The sequence below is a fragment of the Patagioenas fasciata genome, chromosome 2 (genome assembly GCF_037038585.1).
Source record: "Patagioenas fasciata isolate bPatFas1 chromosome 2, bPatFas1.hap1, whole genome shotgun sequence".
Classification (NCBI taxonomy): domain Eukaryota; kingdom Metazoa; phylum Chordata; class Aves; order Columbiformes; family Columbidae; genus Patagioenas; species Patagioenas fasciata.
Genome location: NC_092521.1, coordinates 23,453,310 through 23,477,415, shown reverse-complemented (window position 1 = coordinate 23,477,415; position 24,106 = coordinate 23,453,310). Strand labels below are relative to the sequence as shown.

The 24,106-nt window shown below is 43.5% G+C and overlaps 1 protein-coding gene across 1 annotated transcript in view; it reads right to left on the bottom strand.

Annotated features, from left to right (window-relative positions):
• Nucleotides 1-16,846, bottom strand: part of SNX31 (sorting nexin 31) — a 32,322-nt gene extending 15,476 nt beyond the window's left edge. Inside the window, 5 exon segments of the mRNA XM_071803903.1 lie at nucleotides 1,705-1,836; nucleotides 8,661-8,725; nucleotides 9,859-9,973; nucleotides 16,446-16,520; nucleotides 16,573-16,846. Of these exon segments, the coding sequence (XP_071660004.1) occupies nucleotides 1,705-1,836; nucleotides 8,661-8,725; nucleotides 9,859-9,973; nucleotides 16,446-16,520; nucleotides 16,573-16,626 (441 nt within the window). The 5' untranslated portion in view covers nucleotides 16,627-16,846.
• Between the last annotated feature and the right edge of the window lie 7,260 nt (nucleotides 16,847-24,106).

Below are 24,106 nucleotides of genomic sequence, written 5' to 3'. Positions count from 1 at the left end.
AATCAGTAGGATTTTGACATATTTTATTTATTAGATCAAAACACAAGGTAGTATATGCTGCCTGAACACTAGGACATTAGAGAGTAACAGTTGCAAAATCTACCTCCACTGCAAAAGAACAGTGAATGTGGTAACACATTTACAATTACAAAAGCTAAATAATCCCTAAAAGTCCTATCTCATCTTTAAGACCACAAGAGAAGAAAATGTGCCTGCAGCATTTCAAATATCATTGATTCTTTAAAGTGCCACATGAACATTAAACATCTATAAATGCAATATACAAAGCAACATACAACACCATTGTCTGGCTTGGAAATTACCAGGATCCACTGCAAAACTTACAAGTTTATCAAGCCCAAATTATTAATATTTTTAAAATTATATTAGCAAACCCTTTCCTTACTCAATGTCCCTATGCAAGTCTCCTATCTAAAAATGTCTCCCTACCTCTTCCACCCTGTTACCACCTACTTCCCTTTCATCAAATCAAAATTCCTACCTCCTTGCCACCCCCAACACTTTTTACCTTCAGCATCTCCCACCCCACAAGTCTCCTGTTGCAGGGTCTAAGGCCAACTCTGGCACTTACCTTCCCCTGGAAGACCTGGTCCCAGCATTGCCTCAGGTGGTGCAAACTCCGTGGCAGAACAAAGCCAGCGAGGGGTTACGTGGTAACTACGCACAGACACCCTGTGTTCTGGGGCCAGACTAACACAACTCAGCTTGACCAGGTAGGGTGAATACACGTTCAGCTCACTTGTACCTATGGCCAGCTGAGAACTACCTCCACAAACTCAGATTGCAAAGGCACAACAGAAATACAGTACACAATTTTCTGTATGATGAGAGGAAGTTTCCCATTCCCACAACAAAGAAGAGCACCCATCTGGCAGGTGCAGGCTTTGTTACTGTTGTTAAGATTAGGAAATGGGAGCAACTGATCTTCAGCCTCGCTCATGCACACACACATGCAAATAAATACATGAAACACGCAGAGCTGTTGCTGCTCCTCCTCAACTGGCACAAGGAGGGAACCCCAGCTGAAAGTTTCAAACACAAGCCAGCCAGTTCTGTAAGCAACATTTGGTTGCTACTGGTTTGAAAATGTAACTAGCAGTTGTTTACACATGACACCAGCTGTTACAGCCACCCCAGAGCCGCAGCGCTAGAGCTGCACCAACACTGCAAAGCAAGCAGCTTCACAGCAAACATCAGGAGACACGAAACAAGTACAGGGAGAAGCACAAAGGAAAACAAGACATAGCAGTTGCACAGTAAGTTTTAACAGCAGTGCACCAGCTAAGAAAGAAGCCAGGACTAGACCATTTCTGACTACAGTGGTCAAGCGCTTTCACCCACACTATGCTAAATGAAAGAAGGGATTAATTAAGAACGTGCCCCCTAAAGGAATAGTATATTTTTTTTTATTCTCTCATATATGAAGGAAACCTGAACTTGATAGCCAAATGCCATAGAAGCAGAGGGGACATAACATTAAGAAGAGATAAGTTATGGACAAATATAAGAACCAAAAAAGGTCATCTGCAAAAATCAGCAATGCCCACCCCTACCCCCCGCTACCATAAACCCCTCAAAAAACACAGAAGATATTCTTGTATGTCTTCAAATAGGGAGTTTTATCCTTTCCTGACTGAAATTATCTTAATTTTTGCCCACTTCTCACAAATGGAAAATTTCAACACAATTCTAGAAACCCATTATCTCTAATATTCTTTCTACAGTGTCCGATGTCTGGATATCAAGTCTAATATTGCTGCTGTTGGCAAGGTAAACATCCAGTAAGTCTCTCTGGGTTTGGATCTTAAATGTATCCTGTTAGATAGAAACAGAACACTGTTTTATTGCCTTCCATATTGCTGGAGCCCTTCTGAAGATGCTGATGCTCCATTTCCCTGTTTACTCTAGCAAAATAAACAATTGAGAATACTGTTTTCTAAACAGCAAGTTACTAAAATTACTGTTAAGGCTTGCAGGTGACAGAAAAAAAAACCCCAACAATATATGCAGAACAGCAAGAGGGAAGATACTGCAGAATTAGAGGGGGGTCACCTTGATGTTAAGGTGAGCACAGGTTACTTAGTGTCTCAGTATCTGTAGGAACAACAGTTACTGTCCTACGAAGCAGAGACACCAAAAAGAGGAGGTGGATAAACAGCTGCATGTGAGTATTCAAAGCCACAGTCTTACCAGAAGGAAAAAAATGCATCCCTGTGCCTATAAATAGGAAAATCTCTGGTGAGAATCATGAGGTTATGGTACCTTAATATCCCAGAGCCACTGCTACTGGAATACTGGGCATAGTGCAAGCACCCAAGATGCAAAACCACTGCAAACAGAGAGAAGATGCAAAGAAGAAACCTGGAAGCATTTAGGTCATGAGAAAACAGGCTTCACAGTATGTGACCTCAGAAAATCTTATGTCTAGACATAATACAGGGGTGGTAGGCAATCAGGAAAATTTAAATACAGAAGCCAGATTTGTTGGCTGTCGGGTGATGATAGACGCAGCCAGATTAGCAGTAAAGCACACACTTCTAACATCATGCAACATGTTAGTAGGCAAGTTAATTTGAGGATCTACAAGAAAAGATGCATTAGAGAAAAAAAAATCTCAGTTCCATCTAGAATGGTCACATTAAGTATCACTGTTTAATACTTAAACCATAGTCATCATTTAAAAGCTGCTTTAATTTCTCTTATTTGACTCTACTCGCCTATAGGCACAGCTTCATTCCATGGTCTTGGGGGCAAATTCTCTACTGATCTGCAGCTTTTAATTGCTGTTCTCCTAATGTGGCTATGACACAGCAAACCAAAAAATAAGAATTATCTGAAACTGTTGGGTTTGGGGATTTTTTCCCTTTATCACATGCTTTTATCCCAGAAGGCAGAACTGTCCATGCCAGAAACTCCACATATTGTTCAGCGTTATAAATATTTGTTTAGCCTCTCATCAGAAAAGCATTGTTGAGATTTAAAAAAAACCAAAACTACTTGCATAAAAACAAAAGGAGGAAACAGTGCAGTCTGTAAGGCAGGAGAAGACAGTGTTAAGGGAAGAAACACAAATACAGACACGTCCCTAAAATAACACAACAGAATCCAGCGTAAGTTTAACACAAAGGCAACAGCGTTTATCGGTGTTATTGATAATCTATTTAGTGAGCGCACATAGCAATCCCAACCACTTCCAAAATTTACAGAAGAATACTTTTGAAAGAAGTTTGCAGTGGTGGGTCAGAAAAGTTCAGGTCCTCTCCCAAGCTGCTATTTTAGTTTTGGAAAAAGCAGTAGAGTCACTGTCATCTACTCAAAACAGGCACCAACATTAAAACCTCTATTTTGACAGTACTACCTTTCAAATTTCCTACACTTTTGCTCTTAAAATTCAGGGAACATGCCATGTAACTAAACTTGGGACACTTTCTTGTGTCCCTTAATACTGCTTATTTGAACCTTCCCTTAACACTGTCACTATTACCTGTGGTAAAATCTCCTGAAACATCGAGAACTGCTGCCTACTCTCCACTTGGCCTGCCCCAGTAGCTTGAAGCACAGCTCAGTCATTACTATAAGAACACAGAATAACACAGAGCTGGTGAAGGATTTTCTCTTTTTTTTGTTTTATGAAAAGAACAATGAAAAACACGCACAAAGAAACAAACAAGCCAAAAAACCAACAAAACCACAAACCCCAAAATAAGATACCTCTTACATAGCTCCCTCACAGAAGAAGGGAAAAAAAAAAAAAATCTATATATATTTTTCCCTCCCAGTTTTCCATTAGAAAAGTTGAGTGATTGTGTTTTAACAGAAGTCTACACCACTCTGAACCCCCTGCAAGTTCTCAATGGATTTGTTGCTCAGCTAAGCAGCATGGACCACAAAAAGAAAAAAGGGTGAGAATGGAGGATCCTTACTACATCATCTTCCAAAAGAACAGCAGGTCAGGGGATTGAATTCCATCTTAATGTTGAAACAAAAATAAAACAGACATCCTTGAGTTACAATTCTTCAAAGCTTTCTATGCCAGAAGCCTTTCACCCAGCCAGCACACAACAGAAGTCTGAAAGTATGAGAACTTCTCACATGACATTCAGGTTTCTGGCCAGCTGCACTTTTGAAATAGATGTTCATAAATAAGAAACCCAACCTGGTTTAATACGAAAGAAATAATTTTAGAGCAGTGCTGAAATCACAGATCCTTAGCCTGACTTCTGTTTCTGCACATACACATCCAAACACATTGGCAAGTTACTGCCCGTGCGTATAGAGTGTGCATTCCTCCACTGCATGCACAATGATAAGCATGTGCAAGTGTGCAGAGAAGCAGAGGCTACATGATCAGAGAAAGGGGCTCTATCCAAGAAGATGCAGCCCATGATCATACCAGCTTTGATTCCTGGTAACATCTGTAGGTTTCTGGGTTATGTTTTACCCACACTTTGAACAGTACACGCACCACAGCTCTCTTATGGTATTCAGTCCTTGGCCTCATGCTGGCTCCTCAGAAGGAAAACCACTTCACACCAGAGTGTTTGATAAAGGACCACAGAAGAACACTGCTTTTTGCCTGTTATCAGATACCTGTTAGCTCTACTTGCTCAAGTAATCAGAAACTTTCCATCTGTCCTTTCGCCAACACCTGCATCCTTTTGGTCATGCTAAAAGCTGCTGGTTACCAGCACCACAGACTAGAAAAGGTCACCCTCCTAGATCCCTAACTCAAAACCTCTGCTGCTGCGAGGAAATATATCTTACTTTTTTCATAAACGCATGACTGACTGTCCTCACAGCTTCCTCCTGAATGCACCACATTACTCCATGGGTGCCTGATACACAGACCATGATCTCACATTACCTTCAAGGATATAGATGAGCTGCATTAAAATGAGACTGATAGGGATGTATGTACCTGTTCATACCATCTTTCATCTGGCAAAAAAGGAAAAGACATGACACAGGCACAACAGTCTCATCTTGTTAATGACTTCTTGCAAGAACTGTGACATTTGTGTTTAGAGGCTGGAGGTAGTAGAGCATATACTGAATCTGTCTCTTCAGCTTGGTCACTGGCCAAGTTTGCAGAGTTTGGAAGAGTGAAGGGCCAGAGGGGTTACAGGTTAGGTTGTTCAACTCTGCTACACAGCAGTGTTGGTAAATACTTCAGTAATGTTTGTTTCAAGCAAAGCATCCATTGTGCCAAGCAGCTTCCCCATGTGTTGGGAGCCCTGTTGTCCCCTGACAGCTTTGCTCATGAGACTGGGTTGCTGGGGAAACAGCCAGAGCATGCCTCGGGTAAGGAGCAAACCATAACCTATGCAACAGGGCAAGGTGCTGGGCAAAAACAGGGGTGTGGAAAGCAGGGTTAACCAGCTTGGGCTTGTCCACACTTGAAAAGTTTGCCCTGTTAGATATGATCAGAGTGATACAGCTGGCTGGTGTGATGCTGAATGCAGATACAGACAAGTCCCATCCAACACTGTCAGGCAGCTGCAGTAAAGCCATGGTCCTTGCACAGCACTCCCACTCCAGGGAGTGCTGGTCTTGGCACACCCTTCATAACCCCGTTCAGGAGAAAATGCAGGACAAGGATCAAAAAGGTCTTAAATTCAGTTTGATTTTTCCTTTGCATCTTCTGTTTCAGTCAGTGACATGTACAAATTTCTTCAGCTAGAAGTTTCAACACTGCTGTTTTTAAGACAAGCCAAGAAATTGAGCAAGCTCTAGTAGACTACTATTCTCTCTCAATGAAAGGTAGAAGTGAAGGTGAAAAAAGCCAGCAGTAGAATTTAAAAAAAAAAAATATAGCCTAGCAATCTCATTCACCTCTGGTTTCCTGTCTTCTCATTCTTTTAAAGCTGAATGTTTCTCTTATAAAATCTGCACTGTTTTCACCTGCAGACAGACCTGTGCTCAGTAAATACCTGTGGTGGCAGAAGGCCACTGACTGCTTCCCGTTCATCACCACCTGCAGTGTGGTCCCTCTGCTGCTTCTCCCTCGTTACCTGCCAGATTGCTTGTACAGCTGAGCACTAACTTGTTTCAGGTAGCCAAGACTGACTAGTCACAGCCATTTCATGTCATAAACAACAAAAAGCACACTATTTCATCTTTTCAATGATATTTTGTTCTTGAATCATTCATTAATCATCCCTCTTGCAATATAACATGAACAAGAGCAAGTCTGGAGGAATGCCTGGTTTTAACACTAAGTAGCAGTAATGCTGAAACCTGAACTACGTTTTCACTCCTAGGCAATGTGTAGGACACTAAGTGCTGCCTACACACCAATAATGGAGAAGGAAAGAACAGTACAGAGGTGCTTTAAAGATGAACTTCACTCCATGTCTTTCAATGATGGAAATTTTGTCACTGCCATAAAACATCTCACAAGTACTGGAACATGCACAACAAAGCAAGTTTGTTGAGTGAGATTCTTTAATAGCCAAAATAAATACTTATTCAGCCATCAGTTACACCAATTAATGGCACTGTGCACAGCTGATGTCAGTGGATGCACTTCTGCCTTTCACAAAGTTATATGATCTCTCTTAGGAGTTTGTTCTTTACCATCATGAAAGAACACAAAGGACTACTGATACCTGCATTATGAAGCAATAATTTATGTAAGCACTACCATTGTAAATTGAAACCATAAACAAAAATAGCTGGCAAACTACTGACTTTGCCAAGCAGGAACCCTAAACAGCGTGGGTGAAAATCTGTTGTACTGTGAAACAAACATTTGGGCTTATTTTTTGTCTTGAGAATGTACTGACCTTGCACTAATATTTAAGGTGTCATTCAGTGCCTGCCTTGAACTCTACAAAATAAGTGACTGCTTTTGTCAGCACAGCCATCCCGTACCTTAATAGACACACACACACATACATAACCGTAAATCAAGTAAGTATTAAGTACAGGTACTTACCAAGTTACTTCTCTTTACCCAAAGGGCCTGAGGTAGAGAAATACCTAAATGTACAACATTATTTCTGATGGTATGCTAAAAGTAATCCACAATATTGGTATGCCAAAAACCATCTTTAAACACTGCAAACATGCATTCTGAAGAGTTATTTCCCGACAGAACTTTGCTATGAAGTCCGTTGGTGGTGTTTGAGGGCAAATTGCAGGCGTTCCTGATGGATTTAACTTTCTTTAGCAGACCTGTTATCAGTCTAATCAAGACTCGTTAAGACTCAGCAGTAATTGCTGGGAGTTATCTTTAGGGCTATAGCAGGCATGGTATCAGAACTAGAGACTGCTTCTCACAAATCAGAAAGAGGCTTTTTATTTACTGTCTTGAGCACTTCAGCAGATCTGAATTTAAGAGACTGTAAATAAGCTGTATCCTTTTATTTACAAAGTATATAGGAAAAATTTTTCTAAAATTTGTTAGGAATACTTCTTCACGCTATTTTCTACAGCCTTTCTGAACCCGCCTTACATACCTTAATCACACATAGCAAGCCAATAGCTCGAGGCACAAAACTCTAACTTGGTCTTTCAAAACTTCCCCTCTCTCTCAAGTGGGCTGACAGCAGCACCAGCAGCATGCCAAGAACTTCCCAGAAAACTAAAGCAGCATTCTCTCCCTGAAAATGCTCTTGAAAGGGAGTCATACTGCACCCCTCTGCTCCAAAACAGTCCTGCCCTCATAAGGACCACAGCAGCCGGAGAGAAGGGAAGCAGAAGGACACACGGCACTTTGTGTGGTCAGACACAAGCAAGAACCACCCAGGCTGCAAGCAAATGGACAGTCCAGGAACTGCACTAGGCGAGGACTAAGAAGAAGGCAAATATTTTCTTAGCAGGGCTCATTACTTTCAGCTCCATGTCATGCTAACTGAACTCCTCAGCTGTCTGCCTGTAGTCAGGCTGCATCCAGGTAGCACAGGCAGAGCTTCCAACCATCTGCAAAATGGCGTACATACACATTAGAGTCCTTTGGAGTCATGACTATCTCCTGATTTTACATTTATGACAAAGTTAGCATTATAGCAGATAGTATATACGCTCAAAATGTGATGACTATTCTCTCTTCTCCCCTCTTCCTCCCATTGCGCATCCCTGCCAAAGAAAGATTATATGTATCATGGACTTCATTAAAATTGATTTCAAAATATACCTAGGCTGCAACAACCCAAATACATGCCAGATTCTGCCCATCACTACAGCTGCAAGATAAGAGAACATGACATTTTCACAGCAGTCATCAATACACTTATCAGTCCAAAGCACTGACACTACCAAAAAGCATTGACAGTTGCAAAATCCAAGAATGTGTGTAATCCTCCTATTGAGCTCTCACAAAGACTCTTCTGGGAATGGTTTAGAGGCAAAAGATTCATCAGATATGCCACAGGATATAAAAACAAAGCAAGTAGTTCTTTCCATGTGAAAAACAAATTTGTATATGGACAAAACAATAGCAATACTATTATTATTGCCACTCAGGCTTCACAGACCACACTCTGTCATCAGAACTCACTGCTTTACAAGACATACCAATATGCTAAGAACACAAGGAAAGGAAGATAGCAAATGAAGCCTTGGATTTGGGAGGTAGGATATAATTTCAGCTCTTTCATATAAGAAAATGTTTGACTGAAAAAGAAACCAAAACTTACCTGCTGTAGCTTTTGGAAAAAGCCTCTGAAAACATCACTATTGGTAGTATTTGAATCCAAAGTAACTGAAAAATGAGAGGAAAACAGGGAGGGAGGAAATCAAACTTATCCAAAAGATGAAAAACATGGCTACTGTCTAAAGACAAGAGATATAAAATACAGCTGTTGCTTAAACAGTCAGTGCTACTTTACTCATCCTTTGGTTTCTGCACAGCTACCTTTAGTAGCCTGTTGTTAAATCACTGAAGCCACGAACAGTGCAAGATACATACAATGTTGCTATTCTCCCACAGCAAGACTACAGTAAAGTTCTTGGTCATGTAACTCCATGGTCACTCATGGCCAGTAACTCTAAAAGGAACTGTTGAATATTCAAGTAAAAAAAGATAAAACAATCACACTAAGTAAGAGTTTCAAGACTAATCTTTAGTTTGTTTTGTGAGCCTTGACACCAAGTATCTGAGGCCAGAGGCTACAAAACCTCTTTAAGCTCATCCCCTCACCCAGCTTTATTTTTGGGTAGTTGAAATTTATTTATTTATTTATTTATTTATTTAATTTATTTTATTTTTTATGTATTGGATTATGCGAAACTCACCAGACATTCTAGGGATCCTGCAAACCCAGTTTATAACACAACATCTGAGATTTAATTTTTCTACAAACTCTTATCTTGTTATAACTTTTACAATTCTGACTGGAAACCCTTGAATGGAAAAAGTTTATGCAGAGCCCAGTTCATATTACACTTCTACCAGTCCAAGTGCCTGTCTTTTCTGCCTTTCTCTGCTACCCACCAACCATGAGTTCTCACACCCAACCCCATGTCAGCTCCAGAAGCTGTGAAGCAGCAGAGACGGTGCCCCAGCTCACTGATCCAGAACAGAATGGCCAGACTACAGGCTGACACCAGAAGGACCAGGTGGCTCAAGTTTAGTGTGAAACTGCAGCCTTACATTTTGGGAAAGCTGCAGAAAGGTGTCCACTTCAGAAATTAGAGAAATATTATGTGCTGCTGTTCTAGAGCTAGTGAATCAGACTGGATAGGGCCACAACACTTGGCCCCAGCCTTTTGGATACAACATTACTCAGTTCAGTACAGAAGGCAAAGCACCCTCCAGTCACAATTGTTGACACATCCTCAAAGGCTGAAGCCTGATGTATGAAAGCTGATTAGTTTGTTATAGTCAGGCCTTACCATTCTGAAGGTACTGCTTCAGCTGAGACTGCCTCTCATCTGCCATCGACTTGGTCATTGCCAGATAAAATTTTGGAGGAAAAGCAGGCACAGCACTCCCAAAAAGCTGCCTCATCTGCAAAACAGCCAGAGGAAAGCTCCACACCATTGAAGAAGTGCTCACGGTTTCCAAAAAGCTTTCAGTGCTCTCTTGTGTTGACAGCAAGACCTGATGACCTACAAGGATCATGAGGGTGCCTACCCAGTAGCTCGCTGATGGCCCTCAGGGCACAGCAAGGGCAAAGCCTTGGCCTGGGCAGCCACCAGAAGACAGCCCAAGAGAACAATCTCTTGGGTTTCTCTTTTTTACAGTCTTACCACCTCTGAGCTCCTGCTCCAAGTCAGAAAAGTAGCATTTTTTTAACCTTATCATCTAGGTCTTATACACCTCATGGACAAACAAGACATGGTTACAGACGTCTTCTCTTCCCAATATGCCCATACAGGATTTCTTTGATCTAAGCCCACAGAACTACTTTTTAAGAGCTGGTGACTTCTGCCCTTAACTTCTGTTACCTCAGAGGCTTTTATTATTTTGTACATGAGTGGCAGTATCTTTTATCAGATCATCAAATACCGTCAAAGAATAAGAACAAAACAAAACCACCAAAACAAAACAACCAAAGAATCTTTCAGGAACACAAATTGTTTGAAAGTTTGATTTCTTCCTCAGCTACAGCAGCTGGCTAATAAGAGAATGTCTCTGTACAGGCCCTACATCATTTGTGAACAGACCTGAAAGGACTAGAGAACCACAATTACATTATCTTATAATAATATACAGTTCCATTATTGGTTTGGGCAGTAGCTGGTCACTTAGAAGTGTAAAAATTCCCTGATAGAGGCAAATTACCTCAAGAGAAGGATGAGCTATGTTTACCTTCTCAATATGCACATTATTGAACACAGCAAAATACAGCAAGTTTGCCTGGAAACATTCCTTCACCAAAATAAAAAAAATATGGCATGTCATCAGTAAAATAAGACTTCTATAGTATTCTGAGACGTTACTACTAGTTAAATTTTAAGCATCAATATTCAATGCAGCAATTAGTGTCATTAAAACATCTGAAGGATGACATTTTCCCTGCGGCCCCAACTGCCCAAGTCTTTCACATGACTCCAGCAGCTGAAAAAAAAAAAAGCAAGAAAAAAAAAGCTAATTCTTGCAGTAGTAAGCTGCTTTTTTTTTTTTTTTACCTTTTCCTGCCTGTTGGCTAAAAACAGGAGTGAGGCACATTCTCACAGCTCCACTTTCCCTACATTGGCAACATGCTGCTATTTCTGAATTCTTGATTATTAGATATGAGTGAATCGCTCTGAGATACACAGCATAAAAGAGTCAAATAACACCACATGCTTCGGTTTTATGTAAAGCTAACAGTAATAGCTAGCGTAGAGTGTTTTTTATCTTCAAAGTCCTTCACACGTGTGATCTTCCCCCAAGGACTGAAAAATATTATCTCTGCTCTACAGGCAGGCAAACTGAGGAGGTAGTGCAAAAAGATTGCCAGAAGTTGGAAGAGGCACACTGACGAAAAGGAGGTCCTCTCTCCTCCTGCTGCAGTCAGGCCATGCCTCACGTACACAGAGCTGCACTGTCTGTTATCATCAGTTTGCACAAGCAGAGACTCTGGACTACTTTAAAAAAATAATTAATTCATCTCAGTACTGGATGCTTGAGTTTCTTGAAATGCAATTGTGTGTCCTCGGGATTTGGGCTACAGAAAAGAGAAACTTCTTCCAACCAATTAGACTTGTTCTTGTCTCAAAGGATTAAAGAAAAGTGCCCACAAACTTTAAGTGTGTACTTGCATACAGATTTGAAAGTCCACCAGACTATCAGCCACCAGCACAACATTTCATCCTAGCAGAATTAAACTAGCCAATATTTGTTTTCACAAACCAAACAGCCTAGGCTACGTTTTAAACCCAAGTCAACATCAACAGTGCACCTGGTGGTGCCAGGTACCAGTTGCCTGCTTCTGTGCCAAGCCAATAGAACCACAAGAGATGGGTCCCCTACCCAAAATCTGCTTCTGACACTTTTTTTCAAGGCTGGGCTTATTTCTGCAGCCTAAAACCACTCCCCAGAAGACACACGTCTCATCCCCAAGTCACGGGATCCTATGCACTGCTACTTTCTCTTGACTGGATCTGTTTGGCCAGACAGGTACTTCCAATCCACACAGCTTCACAAGCTGTCCAAGGGAAGGACTCTCATCACTTTGGCCTCTCTGTGCGTGACCAAGCAGCTTCTTTGCTGACACCATATGCAGCTCCCAGCAACACCACACAGCAGCTGCCTGAGCCAGTCCTGCCCCACAGCCCAGAACCCAGCAGGGAGGCTGGGCACAGCTTCCCACACCAAAGGCAGCTTCCAGAGCAACTGATGGGAAAGTCACAGGAGACTGGATCACAAAAACAAGCTGAAATGTGACTGTGCTGGAAACGCAGACTGGATCTTCCATCCTGCTAGAAAAGGTACTTAGTCCTTCTCCAAGATCTCCACCTAAAAGAGGCAGGGCAGCTTCCCTAAATATGACAGTTTTAAGCTCTAACAGCTCATTTGTCCAAGAAAGGGAGTAAAGATAAATGACATAGTTGGTGTTGTTTCTTTTTCATCTTTCTGCAATAAATATTCCCCTCCTCAGAAGGAGACATCATCAGTTTTTAAGCGTAGTTGACCGAAATTAATAATATCCTACTTAGTCTCATCCTCTCGGTCTGCTTTTTGGTGTCAGGTCCTGCCCTTGCTGTCTAGACAAGCTATTTCGCCCAGGGCCATGCTCCTTCATAGCTGTGCAGACACCAAAGTCAGAGAGAGCACCAGAAACAAAACTGCTAAACTGAAAAAACAGAGCAGCATTATAACTATAAAGCTATTATATATGGATTATATACAGAATGAACTGGCCTCTGAGCCTTTCCTTCTCAGCTACCTGATTAAATATTAAAAAAGGAGGAGATACCATTCTAAGATTAAAAACATTCAAAGGTGTTTCATGTGAAAATGAAAATACATGTATTCAGAAACCACCCAAGCAATCAAAGGCATGAGACTATTCTGGTACATGAGTAGCTAAATTAACTTTTAAAAAACATTTTCTATATTTAATTCCTTTTTACCAATTGTTTTATTGCAACCGATTTTTAAGAACTACTTTGCCAACCAATCACAGATGCTGCTGACTCAGCAGAGGCTGGCATCATGGCCAGAGTCCATCAGTGCTGTATTTCACTCTTAACCCTACAGAGGACGCCTCCTATTTACTCCCTGCCTTGATGTAAACCAGTGAATCCTCCAACAATTGCAAGAAATAATCTGGTCCTTTCAGTCCTACAACAGGACATAGGCTCATTCTTATGATATTTGTTTAGAGAGGGATACGTTGTCAAACTGAAAAGCCAAATGCAAACATCACATCACAGAGGTGGAAACCAGGGAGAGCCTGTGTCTTTAGCAACTGATCGATTTTGAGGAAATCCAGTAACATTTTTAGTGCACAAACCACTGTCCGGGTAATCTCTTGTCCTGCCCTAGAAGTTCCTGTCACTTGTATGTTCTTGCAAGAAAGTCTTACCTCTAAATAGGAGCATCAAGACCCACAGCTCTATTAGGGGTGTTCTGGTCAGTGTGCAGTCCCCACAGAACTAAAGCCACAGGAGAACACAGCTACAGTACAGAGCACTGCCTAGAAGTCCTTGCATAAATCCAGGGCCAAAGCTTAGATGATTAAAATGCACATCCATCTGCCACTGACACTCCTGCTGATGCTGTTCACAGAAAATCACTGCACAAGTCTTAGTTCAGCAAGTGCAAACAATAAGGAACGCTGCCCAGTGTGTATGGCATTCATCCCGAGCAAAGGAAGACTGGTCCTTCAGCTGTCCTTCCTACCGCTAATAGTTAATACCTGAATACTCAAGAGAGAGAAGAGAATGAAAACTGGATTTTCCTCAGTTGAATGCTCTACCTCCTAAAAAGAAGAGGCAAAATGGGAGAAGGCAGAGCCACCTCTTTACCCTCTTAAACCAACACAAAGCCCCATCTCCCAGACGAAGGTCAAGGGATTAAATCCTCAGACCAAGACAGGCACCTTCTGGCAATCCACAGCCAAGTACCTATCATGTCCACAAGAGAAGGGCCAGAGCTGCACTGCTCTTCTCAGCATTTCTGCCAGCCCTGCCCAAACAATCCCTTCTAAGCACTTCTAAGCAAGATCTCTTTACAATATTATTCTTGGTTGTTCACACTTCCCTCTATACTATTTGTCTTGGGTTCTCAGTTTAAGGCTGTGCATCCCATTAGGAGGTAAGGCACCTAGATGTAAGGAAATGTTGCTCAGAGTTTGTATACCTGCACCTCCCTGTTGAACAGTGCATCCAAACCCTCACATGCTCTGTTACACTGCACTGCCTACTACAAACTTCTGAAGAGTTGCTCCCTTCAGACAGTCCTTTTGTAGAGAAAAATGGCTCTGGGAGACAGAGAGGAACAGAATTTGGGAGTGTCAAACAACTGAAGCACTTTCAGAATATAAACTGATGTGGAACAGGAAAATGCACAGAAAAGGGGCAGGTAATGCACAGCATCACAAACAAAATCTACATGTACTGATTCTGTATCACACGTTAGGAGTGGAGCTTGCAGAGACGGCATAGCAGTGCTTTAGAAATCACCACCCTGAAGGAGATCAGAAGCATAAGTAGTCCAGCATCACATCCAACAGAGGCCAGAGACAGATCCTCCACAGTAGTGTTCAAGAAATACAAAGTATAATCATGCAGAAAACTGTCCATGGGAGAAGCTCATTTCTAATTCACATCCTGCACCCATCACAGAATTGTTGTATCTGTGGGGCTTTGTGGACACTGCATGTGACCTGGTCAGGAGGGTGAAATTCCTGTATCCCGGACTTTAAGACTTCTTGTATGTGTGGATTTTTCTACCTTAACAGAGTATTTCAAGCAGAAAGCAGAACAGGATATAATATGGATAAGCAACCTCACTTAAGTACAGGGAAGACAACTGAGGGACATCAGTGTAGTTGGAAGCTTCAAGACCAAGTATGGCAGCTACCAAGAGCAGGAATTAATGAATTAAAAATAAAAATCAGCTAATGAGTTGTAAAGCCCAGCAAGACCAAACTGTCAGTTACAGAGGGTGTAGAGAAGAGAAAGATTTTGCTGAGGGCGTTAACGAAGTTAAAACTTCTTGAGTAAGAAACAGTAAGCCTTAAACATGCAAGCAAATAAATAAGCTGGTTTATTAGTTCAGATATATTATCCAAAATGCACCATTAACCAGAGCAAAATATTACTGTGAGAGCTCCCACAGGGGAAAGAATTGAAGAGCTGGGGCACAAGAGCACACCTCAGCAAACATTGCTTCCCGTGGCAGCCCTGCTGCTGACTCAACTGCTTTTTAGCTGTGCTACTCCAACTGCTTGTGCAGCCACAGAGAGCTGGGAGAGATGGATGAATCCCTGCCCAGGGTTAAATGGCTGAAAAACTGTTGCAGAGTGACCCGATCACTGCAACTGAAAGCACAGCAAAAGAGACTGACAAAAGAAGGAGCATCTGCCTAACCCACTTCCACAAGAAGTGTTCAAACAGGGCCCTAAAACAGAGTTGTCAATGTAAAATTGGGCTGCTCAGCGGAGATGACAGCATGCAGTCAGACTGACAGAAGAGCTGGTCACTTTGCTTTCAAAAAGAGCTCAGAATCACATGTTCCCTGTTATCCTCCTAAGAAAACCAGAGGAAGGATAGAGAGGAAAGGGCCAGAGGCAACTTGACAAGAAACAAAAAAAAAAAGCAGAGATAAACAGACCAATTCACCCTGAAATAATTCACTTCAGTTAGCCGGGGCCATGCGTTAGTCTGTGATGCCCGCTGCTCCTTGGAATACTCCAGGCCTGTGTTCCAGCTGTTTTGTAATTCCCAGTAACTGTCTGTGGTGAAAGGGTCTATCCTGGAGACATGACTTAGGCAATTCAAGCCAAAGGATCCAACACTCACTTAACCCCTGGCTTGTCCAAAAAAACCCTGCAACTGACTGCGCAACTTGCCCAGACTGACCTCCATCCACTTTCTAGATTTGTTCCTAGGGCTAAAGGCCCCAATAAAGCAGCTGCACCTCTCTCCCTGAGGCCAAGGAAAATGCACTTGGAGCCCACAGCTGTGGGCTGCGCTTTCCCACCAAGCCAGTTCACCACACCTTTCTACCACACCTCTTGGCTTTTTTATCATCATCTTTATTATTGTTTTTTTCCTCTCGGTTTCTGCTGGATTTCACCCAGCGAGCAGCAGCTCAGCCCCTCTGACAGCACAGGGTGCGAGGGCACGGGCTGGGACCGGCGCATCCCCGGCGGTGCTGGCACCAAGGCTGGTTTTAATAGCGCACATTGGGGCAGAAACGACTCGCTGTCCCCATCCCACACGGGGCCTGTGCTGGCCGGGACAGCCCCTCCTGCTCCACCGACCTCGCAGGGGTCGGCGGACCCCGGCAGGCTGCCCCCACCGAGGCGTTTGGGGGTGCTCACCTGCGCGTCCCAGCGGCGGAGCTGGCAGTGCCGCGCCGTGCCGAGCGGGAAGCCCTCCAGAAACACGGAGTACAGCTGCCGGCACACTGCCGGCACACCGCCGGCAACCCCCCCGCCCGCTCCCAGCCCCGCGCCTCTCCCGCAGCTCCTGGGCGGCGGTGATGCTGAAGTGCAGCTTCATGGCGGAACCGGGCCGGGCCGTCCCCTCAGTGCGGCGGGGGCGCTGAGGGCGGGAAGCCGCGCAGGTGGCAGCGGGCGCGGCGCCAGGGGGCGCTGAGGCGGGACGGTTCCCCAGGCGCAGCCGCGGCGGTTTGTATTTGAAATCGCTCCCCAAAAGGGGCCTGCGGGGCGGCGACCCCGCCCCGGGGCCTCGGGAGGGCAGGGGGCGGCGTGCGGGTGAAATGATGGTCACTAAGCAGCAAACGGCAAGAGGGCCGGCTGGGCGGGCAGCGGGGTGACCCGGGGCACCGCAGAGGCGCTGCCGAGCAGGGAGGAAAGTGCTTATAGCACGGGGAAGGGGACTACGAATGATAGTTCACTATGAAGTGATGATAGTTAAAATGCAGGTCCACCTCTGGCCTGGGACTTTATCACTAATTACCAAGCAATAAAGATGAGTTAAGCTTGCTGTATTTCATAGCCTCCTTTAGCACATTTCTGGTACTCTCAGAGAAAGGCGCTGTGGGAGCTGGGCCCGCTGTGAATCGCTGCAGGAGTCCTGGTAGCCGGACACACTCAGCGATGCTGGAGACATGATGTGAGTCCATCAACAAGGAAATAACGTGGCTGAAACGCTTCCCCTGCAACCCGAGGCCTGACATAAGCACCATACTCTGGCCTCACCAAAAAGCCCTTCATCAGAGGAAGAAAATTGTTCCAGGAAGGCCATGATTCACTAACTGACCTGGGGAAAACCCCTTCCCAGTGGAACAAGGTTTGTATGTATTTTTCAAGAAACAGGATTAACTTTGGGCATTCTGAAGAAAATGGAGAACAGTAAGTGAAGTAACATTGTGTAACAGGTTTGATGACTTATTTTTCTTCTTCATCTGTGCAGCCAAATATAACCAGTCTGACAACTTCTGGAGCACCCACGCAACTGCCCTTACAGAGCCAACTTCGTAGCTCCAGGTGTCACAGCTGCCCTGTTGTACCTGGGAGAAGAGACACCTGCACACTGGGAAGATCTGGAAGAACTTTCCTTCCCCTCCTGAGCAAGGCCCCTCTGTTCGTCCTTGTTTGCATCCCAAGCATCGTGGGATGCCAGTTTAACCCAAACTGGCAATATAACCACAATAGCTACTTGCTCACTCCCTCCTCCATCTCTGAATAGGGGAGAGAATTGAAATGGGAAAAGCTTGTGGATTGAGATAAAAACAGTTTAATAAAGTAAAAAAAAAATACACTAGTATAGTACTACTACAGCTAATACACATAAAATTGAACTAGAATATAAAATAAAAGATACTCAATGCAATTCCTCATGAACTCCATCTGCACTGAGCAGACAGACCCAGGAAGCAGCACCTGGTCTCACACAGTCTCACAGTATGTTTGGGATTGGAAGGAACCTCAAAAGATCATCTAGTCCAATACCCCTGCTGGAGCAGGAACGCCTAGGTGAGGTCACACAGGAACATGTCCAGGCGGGCTTTGAATGTCTCCAGGGAAGGAGACTCCACAACCTCCCTGGGCAGCCTGTTCCAGTGCTCTGTCACTCTCACTGAGAAGAAGTTTTTTCTCCAATTTAAGTGGAACCTCTTGTGTTCCAGCTTGATCCCATTACCTCTTGTCCTATCATTGTTTGCCACTGAGAAGAGACTGGCTCCATCCTTGTGGCACTCACCCTTTATATAAACATGAATAAGGTCACCCCTCAGTCTCCTCCAAACTAAAGAGACCCTGCTCCCTCAGCCTTTCCTCGTAAGGGAGATGCTCCACTCCCTTAATCATCTTTGTTGCCCTACGCTGGACCCTCTCCAGCAGTTCCCTGTCCTTCTTGAACTGAGGGGCCCAGAACTGGACACAATATTCCAGATGGGATCTCACCAGGGCGGAGTAGAGGGGAAGGAGGACCACTCTTGATGTACTAACCACCCCCCTTGTAATACAACCGAGGATCCCATTGGCCTTCCTGGCCACGAGGGCACAGTGCTGGCTCATGGTCATCCTGCTGTCCACCAGGACCCGCAGGTCCCTTTCCCCTACACTGCTCTCTAATATGTAATTTCCCAACCTATACTGGAACCTGGGGTTGTTCCTGCCCAGATGCAGAACTCTACGCTTTCCCTTGTTAAATTTCATCAGGTTATTCCCTGCCCAACTCTCCAGCCTGTCCAGGTCCCACTGGATGGCAGCACAGCCTTCTGGGGTATCAGCCACTCCTCCCAGCTTGGTGTCATCAGCAAACTTGCTGACAGTGCACTCAATTCCCTCATCCAAATCGTTAATGAATATATTGAATAATATTGGCCCCAGTACTGACCCCTGAGGCACTCCACTAGATACTGGCCTCCAACTGGACTCCGCACCATTGACCACCACTCTCTGGCTTCTCTCCTTAAGCCAGTTTGGTCCCAACAGACGATCCCAGAGAGAGAAGAGAGAAAAAGGCAGAAAGGCCCAGAGATCTCTGCAAAATGGCATGATAGCAAAAGGCCGAAATAAAGAAACTCCTAAATAGAACTCTCCCAAACCATTCTCTGTCCTGGCTCCGAGCCGCTCCAAGACTAGCCAGAAGATCCTGACTCTCCTTAAATATGAACCATGATGCTAATGGGATGGAATACTCTCATTGCTCAGTCTGGGTGTCAGTCAAGTTCTGTTCCATCCATGCCCCCCTTCCTCACTGCCTCACGCCTGTGGGCAGGGCGCACAGAATGTCTTTGGCTCCCAGACAACTTTAACTCTGTCTGGACATGTTATCTTCTCATTCTCAAACCAAATCCAAACAATGACCATGCTAGCTATGAAAAAGAAAGGTTTCTAACTGCATGAAGGAAAATTAACTGGTTTTCAGTCAAATCAGCACACCAAGTCACTTTGCAAATCCACATCTCCACTTGTAACCTGGGAGACAAAGTGCCTGCAGAATTAGTTGGGTGGAAAAATATGAAGTATAGGCAGACAGAGGAAAGATCTGTGCTCCGGGACGTGGGTGGGAATTTTCTGCTTCTGCTGACGTTCTAGGTTGGTGGTCTCATCTGCCTGAACCTGGTTCCCTTCTGGAAAACTGTAGGAGAGGAAAAAGACCTATGTTTGGTGGCAAATATCTCTAATAGTAGCAACAAATGGGATTAAGCAAGCTTCCACTTGTGACAATGCAATATGTTCAGGGCCCAGTTTTTGAACTGTAATCTCTGTTTTATGTCATCTGCTAAACTGAAGTTTAACCTGGACCACATGTAACCCAAGGTCCCAGTTACTGCAATGTGACAAAACCAGTTAGCCTGCCCAGGGCATCATTTTTGTTTTCTGAATGCTCAGATATCACATTTGAAAGCATATTCAGAGCTATAAAAAAGTACCTCTGGACAGCTATAGCCAGCTGGAACTATTCGGCATTGATATACTGCTCTTAGTACTTGATGTGCAGCAACCTCATTCCCTTGGCCCAGCTTGTCATTTTATTTATTTATTTTTAATTATTACATTCAAATCAAATATAAGTGAGAAATCTAATTTTCAAATTATTTTTAAAAAATATTCTCCCTTTGTTCTTGTTGCCCAAGTCCTTCAAAGAGAGCTCCAACTACACAGACACCTCGTGGTCTTGGTGTAGCTGAAAACATTTGCTTCGAATTTGTATTTGCTTCAAATGCCACAAACTAAGGATTTATAACCCTACCAGCTGCATTTTCATTTGGATGCAGCTACTATCCATCATTATTGACCAGCTCCTACAGAAGGTAAGCAGGACTGAAAGCTTTCCTTTGCAGCTGCAGTCATACCACATGGACCCACAGTTGCATAAGGAACAGCATTTAGGCTGCTGGTGCGCTGAAATCTCTGCCTGCCTTGCTGAGGAATCATATCTTGGTGTTTTTGTGTGTCTGTGTGTGTGCTCCTCCTGACTTGTCAATTGAGGAAAAACCTGTGAAGAAGGCAGGCAGTGAATGAGATGCTGACTTGCAGCTCAGAAGAGACAAGATCCCAAATGCAAATATCAGCTGGCAGGAGGAGGGTGTACAAGTTTTCAAGTCTTCACATGAGAACAGGGAGAGCCTAGACTCTCCCCCTTGGCTAGCAGTGGATCTGCTTTAGGTCAGCATGCTGCCTTTGAAACTCCATCAGAGATGACCTGGAGCATTTCCCAGCCAGACCTTGTAGTGTTCCTGTGGCTTTGTCTCACACAGCTGGTGTGGGGCTCTTGATATCACTTGTCATGATGTTGATGAGGTAGCTAATTGATGTAACGGGACACAGGATGTGGTGTTTCTCTTTGTAAGGAGAAGACTAGTTGATCAAAGGGAAAATGGGAAGGAGGCAAGGGAGACAGGACAGTTCAGTTCAAAGTGCCCACTTACATCATAAAAAGTCCTCTGAGAGAAGAACTGAGGCTTTTTGAGAGTAGCCTCTGATTCCAGTAAATCCAAGCCTGTGCTGGCTTTACTCAGGAGGCATTTCTAACCTCAAATCACATACATGGGAAGCGATGAAGAGTTCACTAGTAGTTTAAACTACTCCAGCAGGGAGTGAAAATGTTGCTCGTGTTTGGGGAGTAACTCCAATGGAAGGGTCAGTTGTAGAAATGGAGCTTCCTACTTCATCCCGAGTAGGATGGCCAGAAACACGGAATTGTGAAAGCCTAGTGAATTGTGGTCTTGAGGGCAAGACTGTGTCTCTCTCTAGCATGTCAGTTTGGACCACAACTCCTGGACCTATTGAGAATAAAAACAAACGCTGGTTGTTTTTTGGGAGAGTTCCCAAGCCCACCCTCCCCTCGCCCTGGCCCAGGTATTCCAAGCAGAAATAGGTCTATTAGACACAGAACTCAGAAATTTTTTTTTTGCTGAGAATCCTAATCCAAAATGGTAAGTGACTGTTTTTCAACATCCTGTTGCCCATAGCAATCACTAACAATGCTCCCAAGAAGGAAATGCATCTAGGTGAAAAGACTGAAGATAGAATTTTTTCATCTAATTAGTGTAAACTAGCAACTGGAATGACATTGCTTGACTCAGGAACATCCTGATTTCCATCACCTTGCCCCCTCCTCTCCCAGCTCTCAGTGAAATTCAGATTTCCCAAACTTTTGGAGAGCAGCAAGAATGCCTGCAATCAAGACTTCCTCTGCACCAAACCTTCAACTTAGTCATCCAGAAAGCCACATTCTGCTTGGGAAAGCAGATGGCGAATATAGTACTATTCATTCAAGTCACCATTCATGCCAGGAGCAGGCTTTTGGCTGCTGCTAAACTCCAAAGCATTTGCTCTGGTTAGAATTGCAGACAGGCAAGGACTGAAAGAATGAAATACCAAGGGATCCAGCAAAATCAGCTTAGCACTGGGTGGCTGCAGGGCGGCAGGGGATCAGCGTAAGCCTCTGACACATGCTGGAGGGAACATGAAGCAAAAGGAAGTGACTGCCAGTCAGGCTGCTTATTAACCCAAGGGGACGATGCACTACCTCAACTGAATAATGTGATTTTCCTGTGTGGTGCATTGTTTTACAGCAGTACTCAAGATACATTGATAGAAGCACTGACAAACACATTATTCACTGTCTCCGAGATAAAAAGAGAAAAAATAGACATAGATTAAATAGATGTCTGCAGTTGACGGTGGGAAATTACCATGTGATCAAGAACGGGAAGAAATAAACCCAACCAAGCCATAGTTTTGTTTTCTTAAGCCATCATGATTGCCTCAGCAGAATTGCCGCACTGCTTCCTTCCATCACAAAAACTACCTGGTATTTCAGGCTGGTACAGATACTAGTGCTTGATACACTCACAAAGGCCTTGTACAAAGCTGGACGAACCCTTCTTTTCCTCCTTTTCCGGTTTCCCCATGTGTAAGAGGTTAAATAAGTTGCATATTCTTACAAAATATAAAGATCAGTTTAGTTTAACTCCAGCAGACTCACTGAAGACACATTACCTCTTATTGGGGGAAACAAGTAAAAGTGAGGTGGGCTCTTACTTTCCTGCTGGGGCCCTGAAACTCCTATAAACACTTAGGTCTTCATATCATCCTTTAGACCTTCCATTAAACCTTCAAATCATCCAGTTCTTGAACATTTTTATTATGGTGCTAAATATTTTTAGGTCTTTAAAACTGTCTTCAAAGCTTTAATGGTTTTATAGTTGACAAGACATAAAATTAAGGTTGTACATTCAAACCCTTATCATGTAACGTATCTCATCTGAACTGCTTCCTTTGTAGGATTTACCATCCAATTTCAAGAATTCTTAATTGTAATTGTACACTTCAGCAAGACTGCAAATTAAATGCTAACCCAGTCTGCCTCAGTCAGGACAGGACTGAAAGTAAGAATTGTACAAGCTTAGCCTAATGCTTTTATAGTGAAGTGAGCCATTTTAAATAGGATTCATTTATGCCAGACTAATTTCACCTCTCTGTGCTAGGCTTATTCCTCAAATTCACTTAACGGAAAAAATCTGGTCCGTAATACTAGCGGAAAAATGAGGGCAGTCTTGCATTGCCTTTTGGGGGACTTCAGAAAGCACGCTGAAGGGCTTTAGAACCAAGACAAAAGGTCCAGAGAACACTGTAATTCCCTGCAAACAACACGGATTTCAGAGAGCTTTCCAGAAAGAGCTCACTAACCCCTTCTGTAGAAATCATATCATTTAAATAAAGCAACTGGAGCCCCGTGGACTGCAGTGGCTAAGGGTGATGTCTTCCTCCATGACTAACAGATCTCTTTTCCTTTCCCCAGTTCCAGCCCACCAGGTTGTTCTCTTTCTCTGGGAAAGCAGTACATGCCATCTCCACTGCTTCCTTTCTCCCCCAGCATTAGCAATTTTGATTAAGCAGCTTACAGAGCCATGGGCTAAACTGGGTAGAAAATGCCTCTCATACTCTGCAAGTCTGCAGAAGGTACTCTCTTAAAGCGGAAGAAAAAAGGCAGGGCAGCAATTGTGGAATAACCCATCTGTAGATGTACAACTTCAATCAATTTACACAGTGAAAGTTTGTTTTACAACAGCAGGTCTTGTTACTCTGTCTTCATTATGCATTTAACAGTTTTAATCCTACAAAACTCTCAGCCTCAGTAAGGTGCCATAGCAAATTGAACAGGTCATGTGCTAGTGTTGGCTCTTCTCACTTTTGCTGCCATTAGTCATTTGCTTGGATGTTCTGTTCAGTGACTAATGCACAGGCTGACCTGAAGGCCCTATCAGCCCTGGGTGAGACAAGATTATTTCTGTGGTATTGTACAATAGATCAGATTTAGATCAATCAGCAATTTACTTTAAAATGGTATGCCCTCCCTTTCAATTACATTTTTTAAGTGACAGTCAAATAAAAGGATGAACCAGGAAGGTCACCTTTTGTAGAAAGAAACAGATTCCTGGAGCTAGAAAAAAAGCCAAACCACCAATTTTTGCATAAGCTCACTGTATGCAGAGCTCTCTGACATGTTATAACTGGAAGTTACAGAAAAGATCTTGGTAGTGAATATTAAGGAACAG